This window comes from Anser anser (genome assembly GCF_964211835.1).
Source record: "Anser anser genome assembly, chromosome: 1".
NCBI lineage: Eukaryota > Metazoa > Chordata > Aves > Anseriformes > Anatidae > Anser > Anser anser.
The window spans coordinates 211,996,671-212,015,922 of NC_139720.1; the positions used below are offsets into that span (position 1 = coordinate 211,996,671).

The window sequence follows — 19,252 nt, forward strand, 5'->3', positions numbered from 1 at the left end:
GATGCCAAACTTTTTCGCTTACAGAGGTATGAAATGTTTGCATGCAGCTTGCTCCTAGATATGACTGGCTGACTGATTTCCTTTTTACATCTGTTTGTTTCTAGGACAAACCCTTTTCATGCATGGGCTCACTGTCAAGGGCAGATCAAAACCAGGCAATGAATCAGTCAATTTACAAGCTAAGTAATTTCTTGCGCCTTGCAGACAGTCAGAATAAACTTGTTATATTTGATCTCTACCGCCCTCCAGAGAAACATCCTTACAGGTACTCGTGGATCAACAGAACCCTGGAAGTCATCCTCAATGAGTCCGGGATTAGACCCAATCTGGTAGGCTGGCCCAGTTGAAGACCTATTGATGGACAATATTGTCAAACTCAATCTGGCCTACACTGAAATGTCCAGTGAAGATATCCGGTAGGTTGCAGTTTCAGCCCGAAGTGCTGTTGTCTAGAGGATATTTGCTTCATGTGTGTGGCAATGCCTCCCTCCGGTGACCAGCTCTAGGATCTACACCATTTTTGGCAAGAGCTCTTTTAGGTTGTGGCCAACCCTGTTACATTTTGGAGTTGAAGGACTTTATTTCATTCCTACTGTATACCCCGTGTAGGGCCAAGAGGTAGCATACGTAGCAAGGAGGGTAGCACCCCTCCTTGTCCAAGTCCATATCTACTTCACTGGGATCTAAGGATTTTCTGACTAGAAGGATGCAGGTGTCTCCAGGTTTCTACACATGCCATCCTCAGTATTGCTAATAATGAACCATAGAGAATGAACAAACAACTATTTAACCTCCTATGGCCTCCACAAACATCGGTGTGAGTGCATAATGCTGTGGTGAGAGAACACAACACTCTTGTAGATGGTATTTTGGAGACTTCATTATTGTCTCTGTTGCTACCAGTACTCTGTTGCTTGGGACACACTAACAGTGTAATCTCTCCAATGGAAAGCTCCACATTTATTGAAGGATTCTCCAAAATGGTTGTCTTACATAAACAGATATTTTTAAAAACACATATGAAATGTCTTACCTATCCAGCTCTCCTTTTGTAAACAGGATTTTTTGTTCTTTCCCATGCTCAAAAGCATTGAAAAATAATTAAAAACAAGTATAAGAAAACGTTTAGCCCTTTGGATAATAATAATGTCCATGTTTTCTTAATGATAATTTTCCCAACATTTAAAATGCTAGGTAGATCCATCTGGGTAAATCTGGGTAAATCCTGGGCAGACTATAGATAAATTTACAAATACTCATACTGATGATACATTCCCTTAGAGTTATACAGAGAAATGGTATCACTTCATATTAAATTTCAGTAACTTATAAGGACATCACAGATGGCCAGCTGTTGCTGCAAACATAAGAAATGTGAATAATGACCTTGAAGATTATTTTAAACACACTATTGGGAGATGACAAATGCATTTTTAGGTGGAATACTGAATATGAGCTGGCAGCCCCCAGCTGGATTGTCCCCCTGGGCCCCGCTCTCGGGAGGCCCCCCCTGCAGCGCTGCGTTCAGCTCTGGGCCCAGCACAAGGACACGGAGCTGCTGGAGCGGGCCCGGAGGAGGCCGCGAGGATGCTCAGGGGCTGGAGCAGCTCTGCTGTGGGGCCAGGCTGAGAGAGCTGGGGGTGGTGGGCCTGGGGAAGAGAAGGCCCCGGGGAGAGCTGCCAGCGGCCTGCCAGGGCCTGCAGGGGGGGCAGGGAAGCTGGGGAGGGACTCTTTGTCAGGGCTGGGGGGACAGGACGAGGGGCACCGGCTGGAGCCTGGCAGGGGGGAGGCTTCGGGGAGGCGTTGGGAAGAAATTCTTCCCTCTGAGGGCGCTGAGGCCCTGGCCCAGGCTGCCCAGAGGAGCTGGGGGTGCCCCAGCCCTGGCGGTGCCCAAGGCCGGTTGGAAGGGGCTCTGGACAACCTGACCTAGCAGGAGGTGTCCCTGCCCATGTAGGGGTTGGAATTAGATATTATCAACCGATTATTGGCTGGTTGGGCTTCCTTTCTGTTCCTGACCTACGTCCTATAACAAGTTAGGACAGAATTGCCATACAGAATTGCCAGCTCTCCTTGATTCAGCCCAAAGGAAGTACTAACCTCCTTGCTTTCCTTAATGAAGGCAATTGCCTCTTGGTCTTTTAAAGGAAATACGCTGAGGCAAACATCACCACCAACCTCTATGTGATCAACGAGCCGTGGCTCTTCTCCCTGGCGTGGTGCTCGGGGGCACACTCTGTGACCACTAATGCTGTCCACACGCTGAAGAATCTCAGCCAGCCCCTCTTCCTCATGGTAAGCAGTGATCCTCCCTTGTTCCCGGGGTACAAAATGGGGGGCAGATATTCATGGCTACCTTTAGAGACCATGGGCTGATTTGTGCATGAATAAAGTCCCTCTGCATGCAGACGGACTTAACATGAACCTGGTTTACCTCATTCCTCTGAGCCATACCAGGTATCATCACCCTCATTTCCTGGTTCTTTTTGGTCCATGGAGAAGAACCCTGGTTGGCTGGACTTGGAGACTCAGGCCTGACATGAGGGAAAATAAGTCATACTGAAACTTGTCTAGGGTTAAAGGAAGGGGCCTTTGAGGGTACATGTGGATATCGCATGAGGATTTCAATCTCTAAGCTTCTAAAGAACCTTATTGCTGTCAAAAGTTCCTAAATCCCAGGAACGCCTACATTCCTTCTCAACTTGGTCTGTTGTCACAAGCCCAAAGGGAAAAAAAAAAAAAAAAAAACCTGCTGTGAGGAACTTTTCACATTGCTTGTCTGCCCTCTACTGTGCCTTTGACAACCTATAGGGCTACGGAGCACCTGGGTCACTGGTCTCACCAGAGTCCCTGCATTCAGGTTACCACTCTGAATGACTGGTTTCACACTCTTGAAGTAGATTTTACAGTGCTTCCATCTCCCACCCAGAAAACCGCATCATTTCAGTCCATTCTGAGGGCGGGAGTGGTCTGATGTGAGGACAAATCTTCAGATGCTCTTGGACTTGAAGCAGGAGCCAACCCAGCCCCTCTCTGGTTTTCACTTAAGTACAGTTTTTCCAGGGGCAGCCAAACGCCATCTGTTGATATTAATGTCATAGGGAAGCAAAGGAAACTACAGGGCCTGCCTGTCCAAACAAGTCCCTGTTGTATTTACTGTGATGTGGTCCAGTCTCCTTGGCCACCCAGCGGACTTGTCCTTATTGAGACTGATGATTTTGCACCAACACCCACTGGCAGGTGACCTCTTTAAAATGCCACCAAATACCTTAAACACCGTAAGGATATTACTTCACATGCACACCAGGGAGCTGAATTGCTAGGATCAAGAAGCAAGGAGGAGCTAGAGCAGCTTTCTTGCGTATTTCGGGGTCCTTGGTGTTGGACACGTCCTCTGTTGTTCCCTTCCAGACGCCGCAGCAGTACAACATCATGTGGATCCTGACGGACCTGGCCTCTGTGCTCCTCATCTCACTCATCTTCGCTCTGCACTGGTAACTACTGAGCTGCTAGTGGCCGTGCTAGCCTCATCTGTTGTCCCCCTTGGAGGAACGAAGGGATGCTTTCAGTGACCTGAAGGGTTAAAACTGCTCTAGAGGACATCTTCCTCTTGAAGAATTAGAAAAAAAAAAAAAAAAAAAAAAAGGCCTTAAAGTCTCCAAAAACCTCTGCACTGCTCCTGCTTGCTATATATTTCCCTTTCCTTTTGGTAACTCAGACATCACCTACCCAAAGGATTCAGTGCAGACTTGGTGTGTTTAGAGTAGCAGCAGAATCCAGTTATCAAAGCTGGAAAACGAACTGATTTTTCTATTTTTTACTATTTAGATTATTTGGACATTGGATGTAACTTAGGAGGAGAGCTCTCATTGTTAATATTTGTGCACCTCATGTCTCTGTCTGCATATATCAGAGTCACTGAGGAATCCATCCTCCCAGACGAACTATCTGAAATATGAAATATACCCAGAAATACCTGAGTGTCACAGACACTATTTTCTTTCTTTCTGTGCTGTCCAAGACATTATCTATGTTTAATAACGGAGAAACTGGGGTCAGGCTGCTGGATGCTCAGCTCTGCCGTGGTTGGATCAGAAGCCAGGCTGTGCTCCTACAGCAGGAGGTGCTGGGCTCAGCTCTTCACCTGCCTGTGGGTGGGTGGAGGGACCAGACCAGCCAGCTCGGGGCTGTTTTCTGCAGGGGTGCTGGGAGCACAGCTCTGCTGCGGGTCACAGCAGGGGGAAAGATCAGGAAGATCCTGGGTGAGCAGCCTGGCTTGCTTATAAGCATGGCGTGGTTATGTGGAGTGCTTTGGTGTGGAAAAGGAGAGACAGCTATACTTTTGCTTTGGAAGGCTGGAGAGGGATTAGTCAAAAAGGCGCCTTCAAAATGCTGTTTTACACGTGAAACGTGGACACTTAGACATCACAGCTGTGCATCAGGATCCCTTCTCACTAAAAACTTGAGCAAACCCTCAGGTACCAGGCCAGGTCCTGCCCTGACAAAGTAGAAAAAGGGTGATCGGGGCTCCAGGGAGCTGCGGGGGGAACCACAGCAAGCAGTGGCCTGATCCAAGCACTTTGCCCCTGGCAGGTGGCGAGAGCGGAGTTTCTCCTGCTGTGCCCACGATGGTGGCTCGATGCTGGAGAGCGGCACCTACAACAAGTTCAGGACAGGTGAGCGGGGTGAGGGGGGGCAGGAGATGGATCCTGCTCGGGGTCACCTCTGTCACGCCCATGTCGTGGTGAAGGATGGATGGGTTATCTCAGCATGGGTGCAGTGCTGTGGTTCCTCCCCAGTGATGAACATCACTTTTCATCAAAGCCATGAGCAACCTTGAGCTCTGCTTCAAGCAGAGGTTGGACCAGAGAGCTCCAGAGGTCCCCTCTGACCTGCTTTACTCTGGGATGCTGTGAAAAAAGAACAGAAGGGCACTGAGCACTCTCAGATCTCCACGGCAAGGTGGGGTCTGTTGGGGATACCCCCATGCGCCAGATTTCTGGACTAAAGGAGCAGACAAAATGACCCAACCTGGGCTGCAGGATTTTTTTTGGCCAAGCTGTTTGCTTGTGACTGCTGGCAAAATAGCTGGAGGTGTGTCAATAGCTCACTGCTTGTCTTCTGTTGCAGAGCTCAGCAACATGCCTGCTGTCGTGGCCTGACGCGGGCAAGGAGGAGGTGCAGACCTGCCATCTCGCGGAGGATCGGAGAGCAAAGCCTGCCCTGCTGCCCCTTGCTGAGGTGCAAACAGCAGCCTGCCTGGCGAGGGGCAGCCATTTGCCACCACGACCCCAATGGAGATGAGCACTGACCTTGTTCTCCTGTTGCTTTCCTCTCAGTCCCATGCCTGGCAGGGATCCCTGGGGTGTAAAGGAGCACAGATGGGGCTGCGTCCATGACGAAGCTGTGCACCACGGTGAAAGGATTAAACCTCCCTGGCAGGATTCGTGTAGGAACCACCATTTCCCTCTGAGACCACTGTACCTCATCCTGTAAGCCCTCCTGCAGTGTGTAAGCCCTCTGTTTGTGCAGCTTTGTTTTTATCTTCGCTGCAAACACCCGAGCACCCTCTGGTCCTCCTTGCCCTTGGTTGTCCACATCTCTCCAGTCTCCTGTCCACACACTCCCTTCCTCCTCTCAGGTCTGCTCCAGCCCCAGGAGCTCCCCAGCCCCACCACGACGGTCAAGTGCTGCTGGATGGTTCACCAGGGTCTGTGCCTCTCCATAACACAGGCAGGGACAGCTTAGGTTTTCCTTTCCCCTCCTCTAGTCCTGCCGTAAACCCCAATGGGACAGACTTCACCCTGGCTGTGGGTGAGGGAGTATTTTCCACAGATGCTAAAGGATTTCTTGGTGCCTTGGCCATGTGACTACCGGGACAGTAACCAGGAGCACAACACTTCTTCATCGAGCTGGGTGTGAACTGGTTCCACGAGGTGTCCTGTTTGCTTTTCCCTTGGGAAGGTCTTTGTTACCTGCTCTGCATCCTGGGATTTATTCCGATTTTCATTTCTCCCGGTGGCTGCTGGCACATACAGGGAAGGAATTCCATGCCTTGTTCTGCAAGGGAGATGTGAACATCTCCAGGTTTAAGCCATACATTTCTACTTGAACAGATAATAAAAACTTTTTTTTTTTTTCTTTTGTAAATTTTAGGTGATGTTTTAAATACAGTTTGGCTCTCCAATCCTGTTTTGTTCTTATTCTAGGGGATTGGGAAAGGGGAAGAACGTGGCATTCAGATCATCATCATTCAGAGGTGTGTTTTTGCTGATTAAACATATCATCACAAATAAAAGGTGAAAGGGAAGTACAGGGTTTCAAAGTTAACTGTGCTGAAAAGCACTCAAATTTTCTAAGCTTGCAATTTTGAGGTATTTTGGAGGCTAGATGTGCGAAAAAGCAGTAGCTTCCCTTGGAAAAGGGCAAAAGGATTGGTGTAGAGCAGCTCCAGATCTATGAAGCGTGCAGAAAGGATCCTAATGATGGTGTTAGCTCCCTACCCCCCTTCTTAATTTTCTTAATTTTTGTGTCCACTGACGGTTCGCTCCCCCTTGCCGGATATTCTCACCAGGAGCCCCGTTCCACCAGAAGTCCTCTCCCTGCTGAGGACCTGGGGGCCCTGATCCCACCCGTGGAGCCACCACCACGACCGCACAGTGCAGGACAGCCTCCCGCAAGCCACTTTATGCCTTTTAATGAGAATATTTCACTTGGACATACGTTTTTTTTCGTGTTACATTGCTCGGTGTGAATACAAAGAGGCCAGCAGATGCTAATACATATGACACACAGGCACACGCACACAAGAGTCCCAGCACCCCCTAAATGGTGGGGTGCACGGGAGGCCAACAGAGCTGTGAACGAAGGGACGAGGGTGGCGGTGGGGGAAAGCTGGCCCAGACCAGCACTGGAGAACATTGCTAGGCTGCATCGTCTACTGAGCGTGTTGTGGGCGGCAGGGGTGGCTGGAGGCTCGTCGTGGTGGTAAGGGGGATCTCCTAGCAGCCCTGGCTGGCTGGTGGACGTCTCCAAGCAGCATTTTGTTTGCTTTGGTGGAGAGACCGAGGTCCAAAGCCACTGCTGTATCCCCGTCAGATGCCGTGCTCCTGGTGGCCTGGCAGGTAGTGCTCCTGGTGCCACAGCGCTGGGAGACTGAGCCCAGTAAGCCCAGCAAGGGTTACTTGAGCTTAACTGGTTAGTGACACCAACATCAGCTCTCAGCAGACACTTCTCACCCCTCCTGATGCCACCTGCCCAGGAACGTGCTCCTCTGAAGCCTGGATTTTGGAAAGGCACCCCATGCTCCTTCCCCTACCTCCCCCCAGACGCGACATGCCTTTAGCCTCCTCTCTGCCGGCAGGTCCCAGCTCTGGTCCAAAGGAGCTGCTCCACACTGCGTGGTGCTGGGTGGACAATGGGACAACCAGCCAGCAGATCGGCAGGGCCAACCAAAGATGGAGAAAAACCCTCTGAAATCATGGGCCTGTGCTCTCTGAGAGTGCTTCAGGCTCCAACCGGGACTGGCAGAGAGCCCTTTTATACAGCAACACACACAAAAGCACAACAAAATCATTAAGTTTTTTCCAGCTGTGATGGCCAAGTCCGTGTTTAGATCAGAGCCCTTTCTGCACATGGGCTTGGCCACAATCTTCCAAGAGCAGGAACTTCGAAATCCCTACGTCCACGTTGAAGCTTGCAGTAAAGATCCTCCCAGGGTTAATTTGTCTGGACACAAGGGGGGCAAAAGGAGATGACATCTTCTGAGCTTCACTTCCAGCTGAGCCCTTAGGTTGGGGAAGATGTGCCCCAGTCACTGGCTGTCACGGTGCCAGGGGGATCCTAGGGCGAGGAATTGTCCTGCAGGTCGCCCTCAGCCCTGAGTCATCGTCCAGATACCAGCGCAAATTGCGGGATATTTTTTTTTCTTTTTAATATTTTAAAAAATAAATAGAAGAAGAAACAGAACTTTAAAATTTGTTCTTTAAATATTTCCAGCATTGCACGGACAGCACTTCAGTACTCTAGCCTGTTCGATCAGTGGTTTGTTTGTTCTGATTCCTGGTTAAAATGTGCTCCTCCCAGCCTGCTTTTTCTTCCTGTCCTTAAGAACACGGTGTATTCTTCTGTGATGTCAAAAAACAAGCCCCGCAGTGTTCATCAGACACCTTTCCAGCATGGACTGGGGCTCTGCTACTCCTCTTCAAACCTGAAATGCCCATAAGCTCACCAAAAGCCGTTAGCATCTCAATAGCTCTCTCTTTACTTAAAATAAAAACACAAACCAAACCAAGCCACACGCACACGCACACACACACAAATCCTCTTCCCAGAGCCTTTGCGATGCCAGCTGTTGGGTTCAGGCAAACGTCCTGCCGGAGTTTCTTTGCTCAGTCACTGCCTGAGAGCAGTGGTGTCCCCTGGAAATCTTTGAGGTTTAAGGTGGAGTCGGGTTGCAGGGTGGGGAAGGAGGACGGGGGGGGGGTCAGAGATAGTCATCCTCGCTCGAAGGGGAGGTGGGATTGGAGCCTTCGAGGTCAGAGTCCAGCGAACTCCCTGACGGCGTTCGGCTCATCTTCCACATCTGGGAGGCAAAGGTTCTCCCCCAGCTGCATGGGTACCCCACAGCCCTCAGCTGGCGAATTAGCCCCATGGCCACCTGCCAGTGGCTTCTTGCAGTTCACTTGCTACCCTTTGCACTCCTCTGTTTGCTCATGGCTGTTAGCATCTGGCTGATGTACGAGGTCAAAAGATCATCCATCTTGTAGCCCTGGTGAGGAGAGAGAAGATGTTACCTGCCTTTATAGCACAGCTTGGTCTCTGGCTCATGCCTCTTGAACACACTTGCTACAAGTCGTTAACTTATATATATGTTTCCAGGTATATTTTTCCCTTCTTTTTTTTTTTTCTTTTTCCTTCTTCCTTTTTCCACAGTTCTCCTTGAGTGATATGGCCCTGACACAAGGATCAAACACAATTTACAGCGCAAGTCTCTCCCAGGAGGCTGCTGAGGCTAAGGATGTGTGGAGCTTTGGAAGGGGAGTGGATTTTTCAAATGGCCAAAAATAATGTGAACGCCCCAAATTAATAACAGGACAGGACTTTTTATCCTACATGCTTTGAGTTTAAGATAGACTAAGCAGAAGTGTTTTGTTTTCTTTTTTTTTTTCCTTGTGGCTGTTAGTAGGTACAAGCTGGGCAAAGGATCTTGGTAAAAGGACACCCCCTGAGCCCACATCTGCTTTGATACGTTTTTCACTCCAGTGACATGGAGCAGTGTCCCATGTTCCTGGGTCGGCAATGCCCCAAGAACCTCAGGCTTGCCTGTAACTTGGAAGATGGACCTAATGAGAGCCCCAGTTGCTTGGGCAGAGCCATGGTGTGAGTGCTGCTTGTTTGCTTACTACAGGCTTGTCCAGTGCTACTGCCCTGGGGGCAGTGGCAGGGAAGTCTTGGATGAACTCTGTGCTGCCATAAAGCTCTCCATGGATGCATAGGAGGTGAGGCCTTACACACTTAACATATCCCCATACTTAATATCTAAATCATCCCTAGGAAAAGCTGTTCTGGAGATAGCAACCAGACAGTGCTGAAATCAAGGGGAAAAAATATAAAAATAAAAAAAGAAAAACACACATTGTTGGGTCTTCTATGAGACCACTTTCAGTCCAGAGAATCCCTGAGACATGGCTTATGGGAAGCAGTTTATTTTAGCCTGCCAAAGTCAGGATTTTTTCTAACTGTGCCCATCAATCTTTAACACTCCTTACCAGGGATGTCTCGCAGAGCAGCTTGCTTCCCCTCACCAGGTTGCCGATAGTTATATGGAAGTAGGTGTTGCCACTGCTCCAGTTGGAGATCTTGGTGAAGGGGTGAGTGATGAGAATATCCTGGTGGGAACACAAGACTCACACTCAACACGAGAGCCTCAACCTTTAACTTTCCTTCAAGCAGACCAAGGATGTCTGCTGAAATGAGAATATACCATGGCCTCACAGGAACAGCAGTGAAGTGCAAGACTGCGGATCCTCCATTCTCGTGGAGGACTGCTCTACTGGAAGGTCCATGTGGCTGGTGGAATAGCACAGCCTTTGGGATTAACCCTGTAAGGGGTTGGGGAGTTGGCTCAGGAGCACCTGGTGAAGACCTCAGTCTTGCTTACCTTGGTTTTGGGATCAATGAGGCTCACTCCATGCTTATTGATGGCAATTAGAAGGATTTCTGGATAATTTGGCTCTGTAGTTTGCTGTTGGAAATGAGATGAACTGGTTAGGGGAAGCGTCGTGCTAAATCAGGTGCTTTCCTATTTCCTCACCCAGTATCTTCTGCCAGCATTTGCATTTACATTTGGCAGCTAAATCACTCTGGGTGGAAAAATCACAGGATATTATTCAGATCCACTATGCCATCTAATGAACATGACAGAAATTAAGGTGCCTAAGTTCAAAGATATCATGAACGGTTTCAGCGTCATGTTTCCACACCATGCTTAATGTATGGTCCCTGAGTATGGGGGGTTGCAATAAGGTGCCCAGAGTTCTTGGACTTCATCACTACTGGCCTCCCCTGCCTGTGATGGGAACCTGGTGCCATGATGGGTGATCTGGATTGGGTTCACAGTGTGTGCAGGTGTGTGAAAATTACACGTTCCCCTTTCCCTTCACAAAACAGAGAATGGCTCTTGCCTCCTCAGCAGTACAGCTGCGAGGATAGACCTGAAGAGGACTGAGATACGTTGATGCTCTACAATGCCCCAGTATTGTAAAGAGACAGGGCAGCCATAAATGAGTATCTCAGCCCTTTACTGATGGAGAGACTTACATCCTTTCCCTGTCTTATCAGGGTTGTTCCACTCCAGGCACTGGGACAACCCTGCATACCTGGAACCCCTCCATGATACGGGACTTCTGATACTGTCTCAAAGCTGCCAGGGAACCCCCAGGCAGAGCAGGTACCTTCACTTCAAAGAATGCTGATCCAAATGTAGGCCACTTGAAGATAATCTTTAGGAAGGCAAGCTTGGCTTCTTCTCTCGTTTTGCCTGCGTGCTTATTGTAGTATGCCACGATGGACTGCAACAGAGAGGACAGCAGAGCTGGAGGGTTTGCATTACCTTGGACCAAAGATTTTTGCAGGTAAAGAAGCATCATGCTACAAAGACGGACTATCCTACCAGAAACCATAATTGCTTCACGGTAACTGGGCTTTCGCTGAGATTCATTAACAAACCACAGCATATGGTGAACCTGTGATCAGTTCTTCCTGCCTATTAGCTGTTCTCAGATGGCAAGTTTCTTGGGATGAGTAAATATTAATTGGGCCAAGAAAGTAGCTGGAGAAGTTTTCCAGGTGGAGACATCTATTCTAGTCTCTGCTCCAATGAACACTTCACAGAAGTGTTGGTGGGTCACTGGAGCAGAGCCTGGAACTAAAGTAGGTCCTTTCTTAGAAGCTGTACTGATGACTCCATTATAGGGATTATAAATTTTGATCTTTCAATTTTGGGAGCAGAAGGGACTGAGGGGACTTCGACACAGAGAAGCCAATAATTTGCTTGTTAGACACATGGCCAAGTTCAAGTCCCAGCAAACAGAAAGGACTTACAAGATTGTTTCTTGGCAGTGAGACATCTACATTACTTTATGGCCTAGACTTGTCCGTACCTGTGCCACAGCTCTCCTTGTGTAAAGCGGGGAGAATTGCCTTTCTGCTCAGCAGTCTGCCTTCAACAACAAAGCTTTACATGAGACCATCCCCTAGATGTGTCCATACAGCACTGCATCCACCACTACAGTCACAGCAACGTGCAGCACAAAGCCCACAACGTGTGTGTGTGTCTGAACACATGTACAATTCCTTCTCTTGGTGCTGTTGGAGAGATTGTGGCCCTTTTAAGGCTCAAGAGGGACCATGGGTCACTCCTTCTGGCAACCTGACTTCAGTGTTGAACATCAGACAAGTCACACGAGATGCTGGGTTTCCCCCCACCAAGCCTGACCTATGACTAAAGCTGCTGTTTTACCCGCTTCCAGTCATCTGGAGAGAGCTGCCGGACGAGGTCCTGAGGCACCAGCTCCTTCAGAAGCTTGGGGATGCTGGGGAAATAGGATTTGTCATCCTCAAACTTCACCCGGTAGATGAGAGCTGCCAACTGCAGGACCTCTTCCCGTGTACACTTGTGGTAGCCGCGCAGGTACTTTGGTAACTCCTGTATGTGGAAGAAAGCCATTCAGAAATAGAGGGGGTGACCTCAGACCTTCACCCTCTGGTGCTAAATCACATTTTTGGAGGTCTCCAGCTCCTGGATATGAGGCTCTGCCTTAGGAACACTCATAGTTGTTGTACCAAGTGTGGTGGACAGGCAGCTGCTCAGCTGAGACCACACTTGATGTCTAAAGATCCTCTCTGGCCTGAAACGTTCTCGTGTTACAGGGTGGTCCCTGTGGTAGGTATCAGATGTGTGAACCTACAGTCTTGTTCTCCCTCCCTCATTGCTGAAAATCCAACCCTTGTAATGGACAATTGGAATTGAATGGGTTTTTTTTCCTCCCTTTATTTTTCCTTTTCATTTTTTTTTCAATCTATTCCCCCATTACGAAAAGATGCTTGAAAATGTGTCAGGTAACTATCAAAGCATCAGAGGCTATGATAATATTAGGATAATTGCTTTATCCAGGCAAGAACACAGGGAACATCTGTGTATTTGCATAAGTGTATGAGAAAGCTTTGGGACATGCACGTGTCTCTTTCTTCCCAGATGAAACAAGTGCAGAAGAGCTGCAGCTTCTTGACTGGCTGCTGGGACCATCACAGCTCACGCCCAAGAATGAAGGAGCTGAAAACCTTCAGAATGCTTGTGAATTTGTACTCCCTGCTAAGGCTGAGTGCTACTGTGTCCCACTTCTTGCTACTTTCCCAAGAACATCTGGCCCAAATCTCAGCTGAGTTGGTTGCCTTACAGTGCATGAAGCCTGGTCCTTGCCATACAACCCAACTGTTCTTCATAGCTCTCTGTTGAAGGCAGGACTTTGTTCTGTTAAAAGTAAAACTTCAGGCATCTGCACATACACAGTCTTTCCACCCTAATTCCTCCCAAAGTCTCTGCTGCTATCTCAGGTTCCCAGAGCACCTGGTAATAGTGGAAGATCGAATCTGCCATCGAATCCTTTCCAGGCGTTGTGTTGGTCCAGAGCTTTTTCATGAAGAACACTTGGTAGGTGAGGGAAGGCACTATACCTGTGCGAAGGAAGCAGGGAGCAGATCTGAGAGCAATGCTGAGAGCACCAGCCAGGTCATCTGTCAGGTTTTGCCCCCAGGGCTGGCACGGGCAGCACAACCACAGCAGCGTGGCCCATCTTTAAAAGGGCTGGAGGGCTCAAGGAGGGCTGTGCGTGACCCCAAAGGGAGAAAAGTCACTGTTACCATCTTTCGCTGGTCTTGCTTTCTTTATCCAGTCCGTCAGGTGTCTCACAAAGTCAAAGAAGAAATCGCCCTCGGGCACACTGATGACCTGGGGGCACAGCACATGGTTACAAAGGCTGAGGAAGCAGCGAGAGGCCACAGGCAGGGCTGGCTGTTGCCCCATCTCCTGCAGTTTTTGCTCACTGCTTTGTCTCAATTAGACTTCTCTGCTACAAACTGCTGATGCCAGAAAGCCATTGCCAACAACTCGCTCTAATTCCACCCATTAATTCTTATTGCACCTTCCTGTTTCCCTGGAGCAATTAATTTCCCTTCCTGATGACTATCTCTGTAGATTTCTTCCAGTTGCCCAAGGCAGCTCTAAGCTTGCACATTTTTCTTAATCCTTATAAACCAGCCAAAACCAGGACACCGTCTCAGCAACATGGGTCTTCTACCTCTTTCTCCTGATGGACCCTATCTCCTTTGCCCCAGATCAATGCAGCACCACAGGAACAGCTACCCAGAGGGGACCAGGCTGGCTCCATCTGGCAGTCCCCATGTGCTCTTTAACATTCAATTAATTCGCAATGCAGTGACCTCTTTGGGCAAAAAATGACAAAAATGACAACAAAGGCAAAAAAAGAGTGACTCTTGCCTCACTCTGGATCACACAGGGATTCGGTGGGCCACAATTAGTGTGAGATCCTGCACATAGGGTGGCACTGGCTGCATCACTCAGTCAGCAGGACACAGCAGGCTGCCACAGTGCTATCATCGGGCGTTAAAGCCACCTGCTCTCAACACAGGAGACCTTTGCCTGTTTGTGTTTTAAGCCCTTTGGGATGATTGCTGTGAAGCACCGAGTGTTTTGGCATTACCCCAGCCTCTGTGTGGGTCACTCACCTTGTCAGAGATTTTGACGAAGAGGCTGAAGCCTTCAGAAGATTTTAGGAGCAGCCTGTTGGAGATGTTCTGGCAGAAATCCTTGGCTTTTGTGCTGGACTCCACCTCAAATGCCTACAAAGAAAGGAAGATCATCACCACTGCTACCTCAAGATTAATTTCTGCTTCATGCTCTCTTCGAGGAGCTCTAGGCTCAGATATGTGAAAAGATGTAAGTGCCCACCACCAACGAAAGAAGTGATTTTATGGATTGTGGCTCTGGACATGTGAAAAGGAAATTTGCAGAAGTTCAGCCATGAACTTCTTATTGGGAACTTATTGGGAACTTAAACTTCTGCCAGTCCCATGCATGGCCACGTTTGCCTGAACCACCAGAACCCATGTTCCACATACCATGAGAGAATGGCCTGGAGCTCAGTGCCACTGCCCCTCAGTGCAAATGCGTGTTGTACCACAGGGACACTACTTGGCCAGCCCACCTGGGTGACTGCCATGGTCAAAGGGACCACAGACACGTGCCGAAGTCCCCTCTGCCTCCTTCTACTGGCTCTCACACAGATGCGTGTGTATAAAGCAGCTTATTACTAGTCACATAGAAAAAATACTCAGAGTGATAAGAAGTCCCAGGAGATCTGTAAAACCCCGTTACAGAAAAACATGGGCACACACACAGCTACTGGAGAAGAATACCCTTTTCCCTTCATGGGTGTGCACTGCTTTTCACATAAACTCCCTTGGAAATACAAGAATTTAGTTGTGCCCAAGGGCATGATGAAAGAGAGGAGCAGGCAAACCTCACTGGGAGACTAATCAGTAGCATGAGAGAGCAGTACCTGCAAGGACATGCCTATCTGCTCCAGCCTCAATTTATCTACATGCCTTATTAATGTCTAAGATGATTAATGAAAGGTTCCTGAGTGCAGATGTTATGATTTCTGCATCATCTCAGGTCAGAATGGGGAATAATTTTAGTTTCCTTCTTGCCAGCTCCCAGCCCAGTCCCTGGGACTGGTACCCAGCTGGGTATGGTTTGGTGGACTGAATCTGTCAGTTGAGGCTGCAAATAACTGATGGCCAAGGCCTGTGAACCACTGAGGGCGTGGATGGAGATGAACACATCCTGTTTCTCTCTTCCTGGAGTCAAAATTTGCAGTGAAGACTGACTCAGCACCCATGTCTGGAGAAGGTGAATTGCAGGAAATCAGACCCCTGAGCTCCAGTCTTCTATCCTGCCTCACCAAGGTAGATAAGGATGGATCTTTCTGATGCTGCTGTTTCAGACTCTTCTGGGAAGGCTGAATTTTTTCTGAATCAGAAACAACAGTAGCCTTTTCTGGGATTTTAATAAGAAAATTGACATCCATCCTGACAAAAATGAAGTTTCCTTCTATCCCATTTACCTCATCGGTGTCATCAGGAAAGTAAACCTTGTGGAAAATCTGGGTGGTTTTGTGTTGAATGGCTTCCACTTCTACGAGATGGGGAGGGTACTTTCTGGATCCATTCCTGCAAAACAGGGAGAGGCAAGTGCCATAGCATCAGCAACATCCTCCACCCAAAGTCCTTTTAGTTCAGTTTGGCTGAATGCAGAGAAAGGCTGTGAGCTTCCAGTGTCCCTCCAACTACTACCAAAACATCTCCTACTTGTAATTTCTAATGCATATTTGGATGCTGTGACATGGTCAGGACCTGGAGGTCTTTTGGTGCTGTACCTTAGGGCTTTCTGGAGTCTTTGGATGCAGTCTGCTGCCAACGGGTGATGTTTTCGGGACTGCAGAAACCTCTGGACATGGGGCAGGAGGATGTTACTTGGAGGGAAAAGGCCTGTACACAACCACAGCAGCTCCCAGCCTTTCTCTTCACTGTACCTAAATGAGGAAAGATCCAGGAGGAAAAAAGTTATGGCGTGGACACTGCTCTGTGCTTTGGCATGGGTGGGTGGTTCTCAGCTAGAGGGGAGGAGACGTGCTTAGGCTCCAGATCTCCTTTGCCCAACAGAGGCTAGTGTCTTTGGGCCAAGCAAAACCAACGACTCTTACTTGATGTGGTTGTCCGTAAGCTGCTTCAGGGTCTGGCAGTAGATTTCATCCTTCAGAGGCTCAGCTTTCAAGGCACCTTCAAATATTTGGTCTGTCAGCTCATTGACTGAGCGGGTCCTTTTGGATGGGTAGTCACCCATGTACTTCAGCACTGGTGGGAGGCAGGAGTCAAGGATCAGCTAAGCGGGAGGTCTGGAGAAGCCCTTCTGTTGATGATGTGATAAAAGACATCCCACATTTGACTACAGAAGTGGCTGCAATTTGGTGGAGGGGGCACAGTGGTAAGGCTTTAAATTTCTTTAGGAGATGTCCAGCGAGCTCTCTCTCTTTTTCATGCATCATCTCAGGTCAGAAAGAACCACTTTGTGGTTGGGATGTAGGCCTAGGGAAGTTCTGTGACTACTGTGTTACCTGATCACACATAGTGATACCACTATAAAAGACCAGATTTTCAGCTGGTGTCATGAGGCAGAGCTCTGCAGACAGCACTGGAGCTGTGGTAACATAAACCAAATGATGACCTTCACCACTTCACCATATTGTACCTATTCTGCATGACAACAGGTCACAGTATTCTGAATAAATGTGTTTAACATGGAAAGGAGAATGATAAAATTGCAGATGTTCTCAATTTTTACCAGTCCTTTTAGTTCCTACTACTGCTGTTATTTGCTGCTAGGAGGAAAACTGTAGCAGCAGTAACTGTGCTGTAGCATCAGTACCGGGTTTATACCAACAGAACTGTTCGAACTAAAGTCTGTATCCTAGAGCAAAACCCTACCAAAACACAAAGGCGACTTCCACAGGTTAGATTTATATTTGTACTCAGCTTCTTTCTCCCATGCTGTCTTTATTCTGCCAGGAAAGTGATACTCAGGCATCAAGCCCTGTCCCTGAGGCCATGAGGACTAGTTTGTATCCATAATGATTAGGTCTACTCCCTTCTACAGCAGATGCATCCTGGAGAGTTGAAGCAAGCCAAAACAGAACTGTTGAGTTAACCGCTAAGCGATGTGTACCTGCAAGACTCAGTAACTTACTCCCTGGACCTTGCTTATGGAGAAGACACCCATCAGCTCTCAAGGATGCTCAAATACAGATTTCGGGATCAGATCCATCTCCAAGTCCATGACATGGTCCCAAAGCCCTTAAGAGGGACCAGAAACCTTTCTATGGGCTTTAGTTGGGTCTCTGAAGAAGCTGCTCAGCCCTTTGCCTGTCAGCCCTGTTGCCCAAGGGGTGCCCCAGGAAGTGGAAGGATATCAATGAAGGCCATGCAGGCTTCTTGGGACAGCTCCTCGCTCCCCAGGATCTTCTTCAGCAACGGCTGTTTGATGGGCTCATGGGTGTAACACCACAACTTGTCCTTCCCACGGCTCTTGGTGATCATGACCCTGCTCAGGGTGTGCTTGGGTGGTGGCCTGGTGGCAAAGGAAAAGCAAAAGGAAAGGTGGAGAGGTTACAGGGATAAAATGGACTGTGTGTAACCAGTGCTTCACCTGGAAGGCTGTTCACAACACCAGAATAAAGAACTCTTACACCAAGTGGCTATTCACAGTTTTACAGAGTATCTGTCTCCCGCTGTGTCCAAAGGTAGTCATTTTTCCTTTCCTAGGGCTCAGAAAAGTCCCTTTTGGACCCTACCCAAGCACCTTTTCTACTGAAATAAAAAAAAAAAAAAAAAAAAAAAAAAAGCTTCTAACCACAAGAGAAGGGGTGATGGCAATGGGTGGTGAGGGAGATGGGCAGCAACAATGAAAGAATATTGCCCAGTAGAACAAACCCACCAGGGTGAAGACATCTCACAGGACTTGGTCTGTCTCCATGGGCTGCCAACCCCTCTAAACAGGAGCGGGAGTTTTTTGATCAGTCTGGTAAGCTACATTCAGCAGTGGTGCATGCTTTGGAGCTGAGATGAAAATGTCCCCACGTAATTCACCTGCTGCCTACGTGGTCTCAGGCTGTGTAAGGGATCACTGGGAAGGAATACTAGACCACTAAGCACAGCCTCCCACAGATTCACAGATTCACAGATTTCTCTAGGTTGGAAGAGACCTCAAGATCATCGAGTCCAACCTCCGACCTAACACTAAGTACTCCACTAAACCATATCCCTAAGTTCTACATCTAAACGTCTTTTAAAGACCTCCAGGGATGGTGACTCCACCACCTCCCTGGGCAGCCCGTTCCAATGCTTAATAACCCTTTCGGTAAAGAAGTACTTCCTAACATCCAACCTAAAACTCCCCTGTCGCAACTTTAGCCCATTCCCCCTCGTCCTGTCACTAGGCACGTGGGAGAATAGACCAACCCCCACCTCTCTACAGCCTCCTTTCAGGTAACTGTAGAGAGCGATGAGGTCGCCCCTGAGCCTCCTCTTCTCCAGGCTGAACAAGCCCAGCTCCCTCAGCCGCTCCTCGTAAGACTTGTTCTCCAGACCCCTCACAAGCTTGGTCGCCCTTCTCTGGACTCGCTCGAGCACGTCCATGTCCTTCCTGTAGCGAGGGGCCCAAAACTGAACACAGTACTCGAGGTGCGGCCTCACCAGAGCCGAGTACATGGGGACAATCACTTCCCTAGACCTGCTGGCCACACTGCTTCTTATACAAGCCAGGATGCTGTTGGCCTTCTTGGCCACCTGAGCACACTGCTGGCTCATATTCAGCCGACTATCCACCAATACTCCCAGGTCCTTCTCGGCCAGGCAGCTTTCCAGCCACTCATCTCCCAGCCTGTAGCGCTGCTTGGGGTTGTTGCGCCCCAGGTGCAGGACCCGGCACTTGGCCTTGTTGAACTTCATGCAGTTGACCTCACCCATCGCTCCAGCCTATCCAGATCCTCCTGCAGAGCCTTCCTGCCCTCGAGCAGATCGACACACGCACTTAGCTTGGTGTCATCTGCAAACTTAC

The 19,252-nt window shown here is 48.8% G+C and overlaps 2 protein-coding genes across 2 annotated transcripts in view; one reads left to right on the forward strand and one right to left on the reverse strand.

Annotated features, from left to right (window-relative positions):
• Positions 1–6,184, forward strand: part of LOC310898752 (glycerophosphodiester phosphodiesterase domain-containing protein 5-like) — a 32,267-nt gene extending 26,083 nt beyond the window's left edge. The window contains 6 exon segments of the mRNA XM_083834180.1: positions 105–337; positions 339–416; positions 2,145–2,292; positions 3,409–3,491; positions 4,591–4,673; positions 5,128–6,184. Of these exon segments, the coding sequence (XP_083690306.1) occupies positions 105–337; positions 339–416; positions 2,145–2,292; positions 3,409–3,491; positions 4,591–4,673; positions 5,128–5,159 (657 nt within the window). The 3' untranslated portion in view covers positions 5,160–6,184.
• Positions 6,185–7,880: 1,696 nt separating this feature from the next.
• On the reverse strand, positions 7,881–17,733 carry LOC310892363 (unconventional myosin-VIIa-like; the record flags this gene model as incomplete). Its single annotated transcript, XM_083820036.1, has 12 exons — positions 7,881–8,767; positions 9,768–9,887; positions 10,160–10,243; positions 10,953–11,069; positions 12,020–12,205; positions 13,127–13,233; positions 13,420–13,507; positions 14,305–14,418; positions 15,705–15,810; positions 16,017–16,172; positions 16,344–16,497; positions 17,607–17,733. The coding sequence occupies 12 exons, from the start codon at positions 17,731–17,733 to the stop codon at positions 8,678–8,680; spliced, it is 1,449 nt and encodes a 482-aa protein (XP_083676162.1). The 3' UTR covers positions 7,881–8,677.
• Between the last annotated feature and the right edge of the window lie 1,519 nt (positions 17,734–19,252).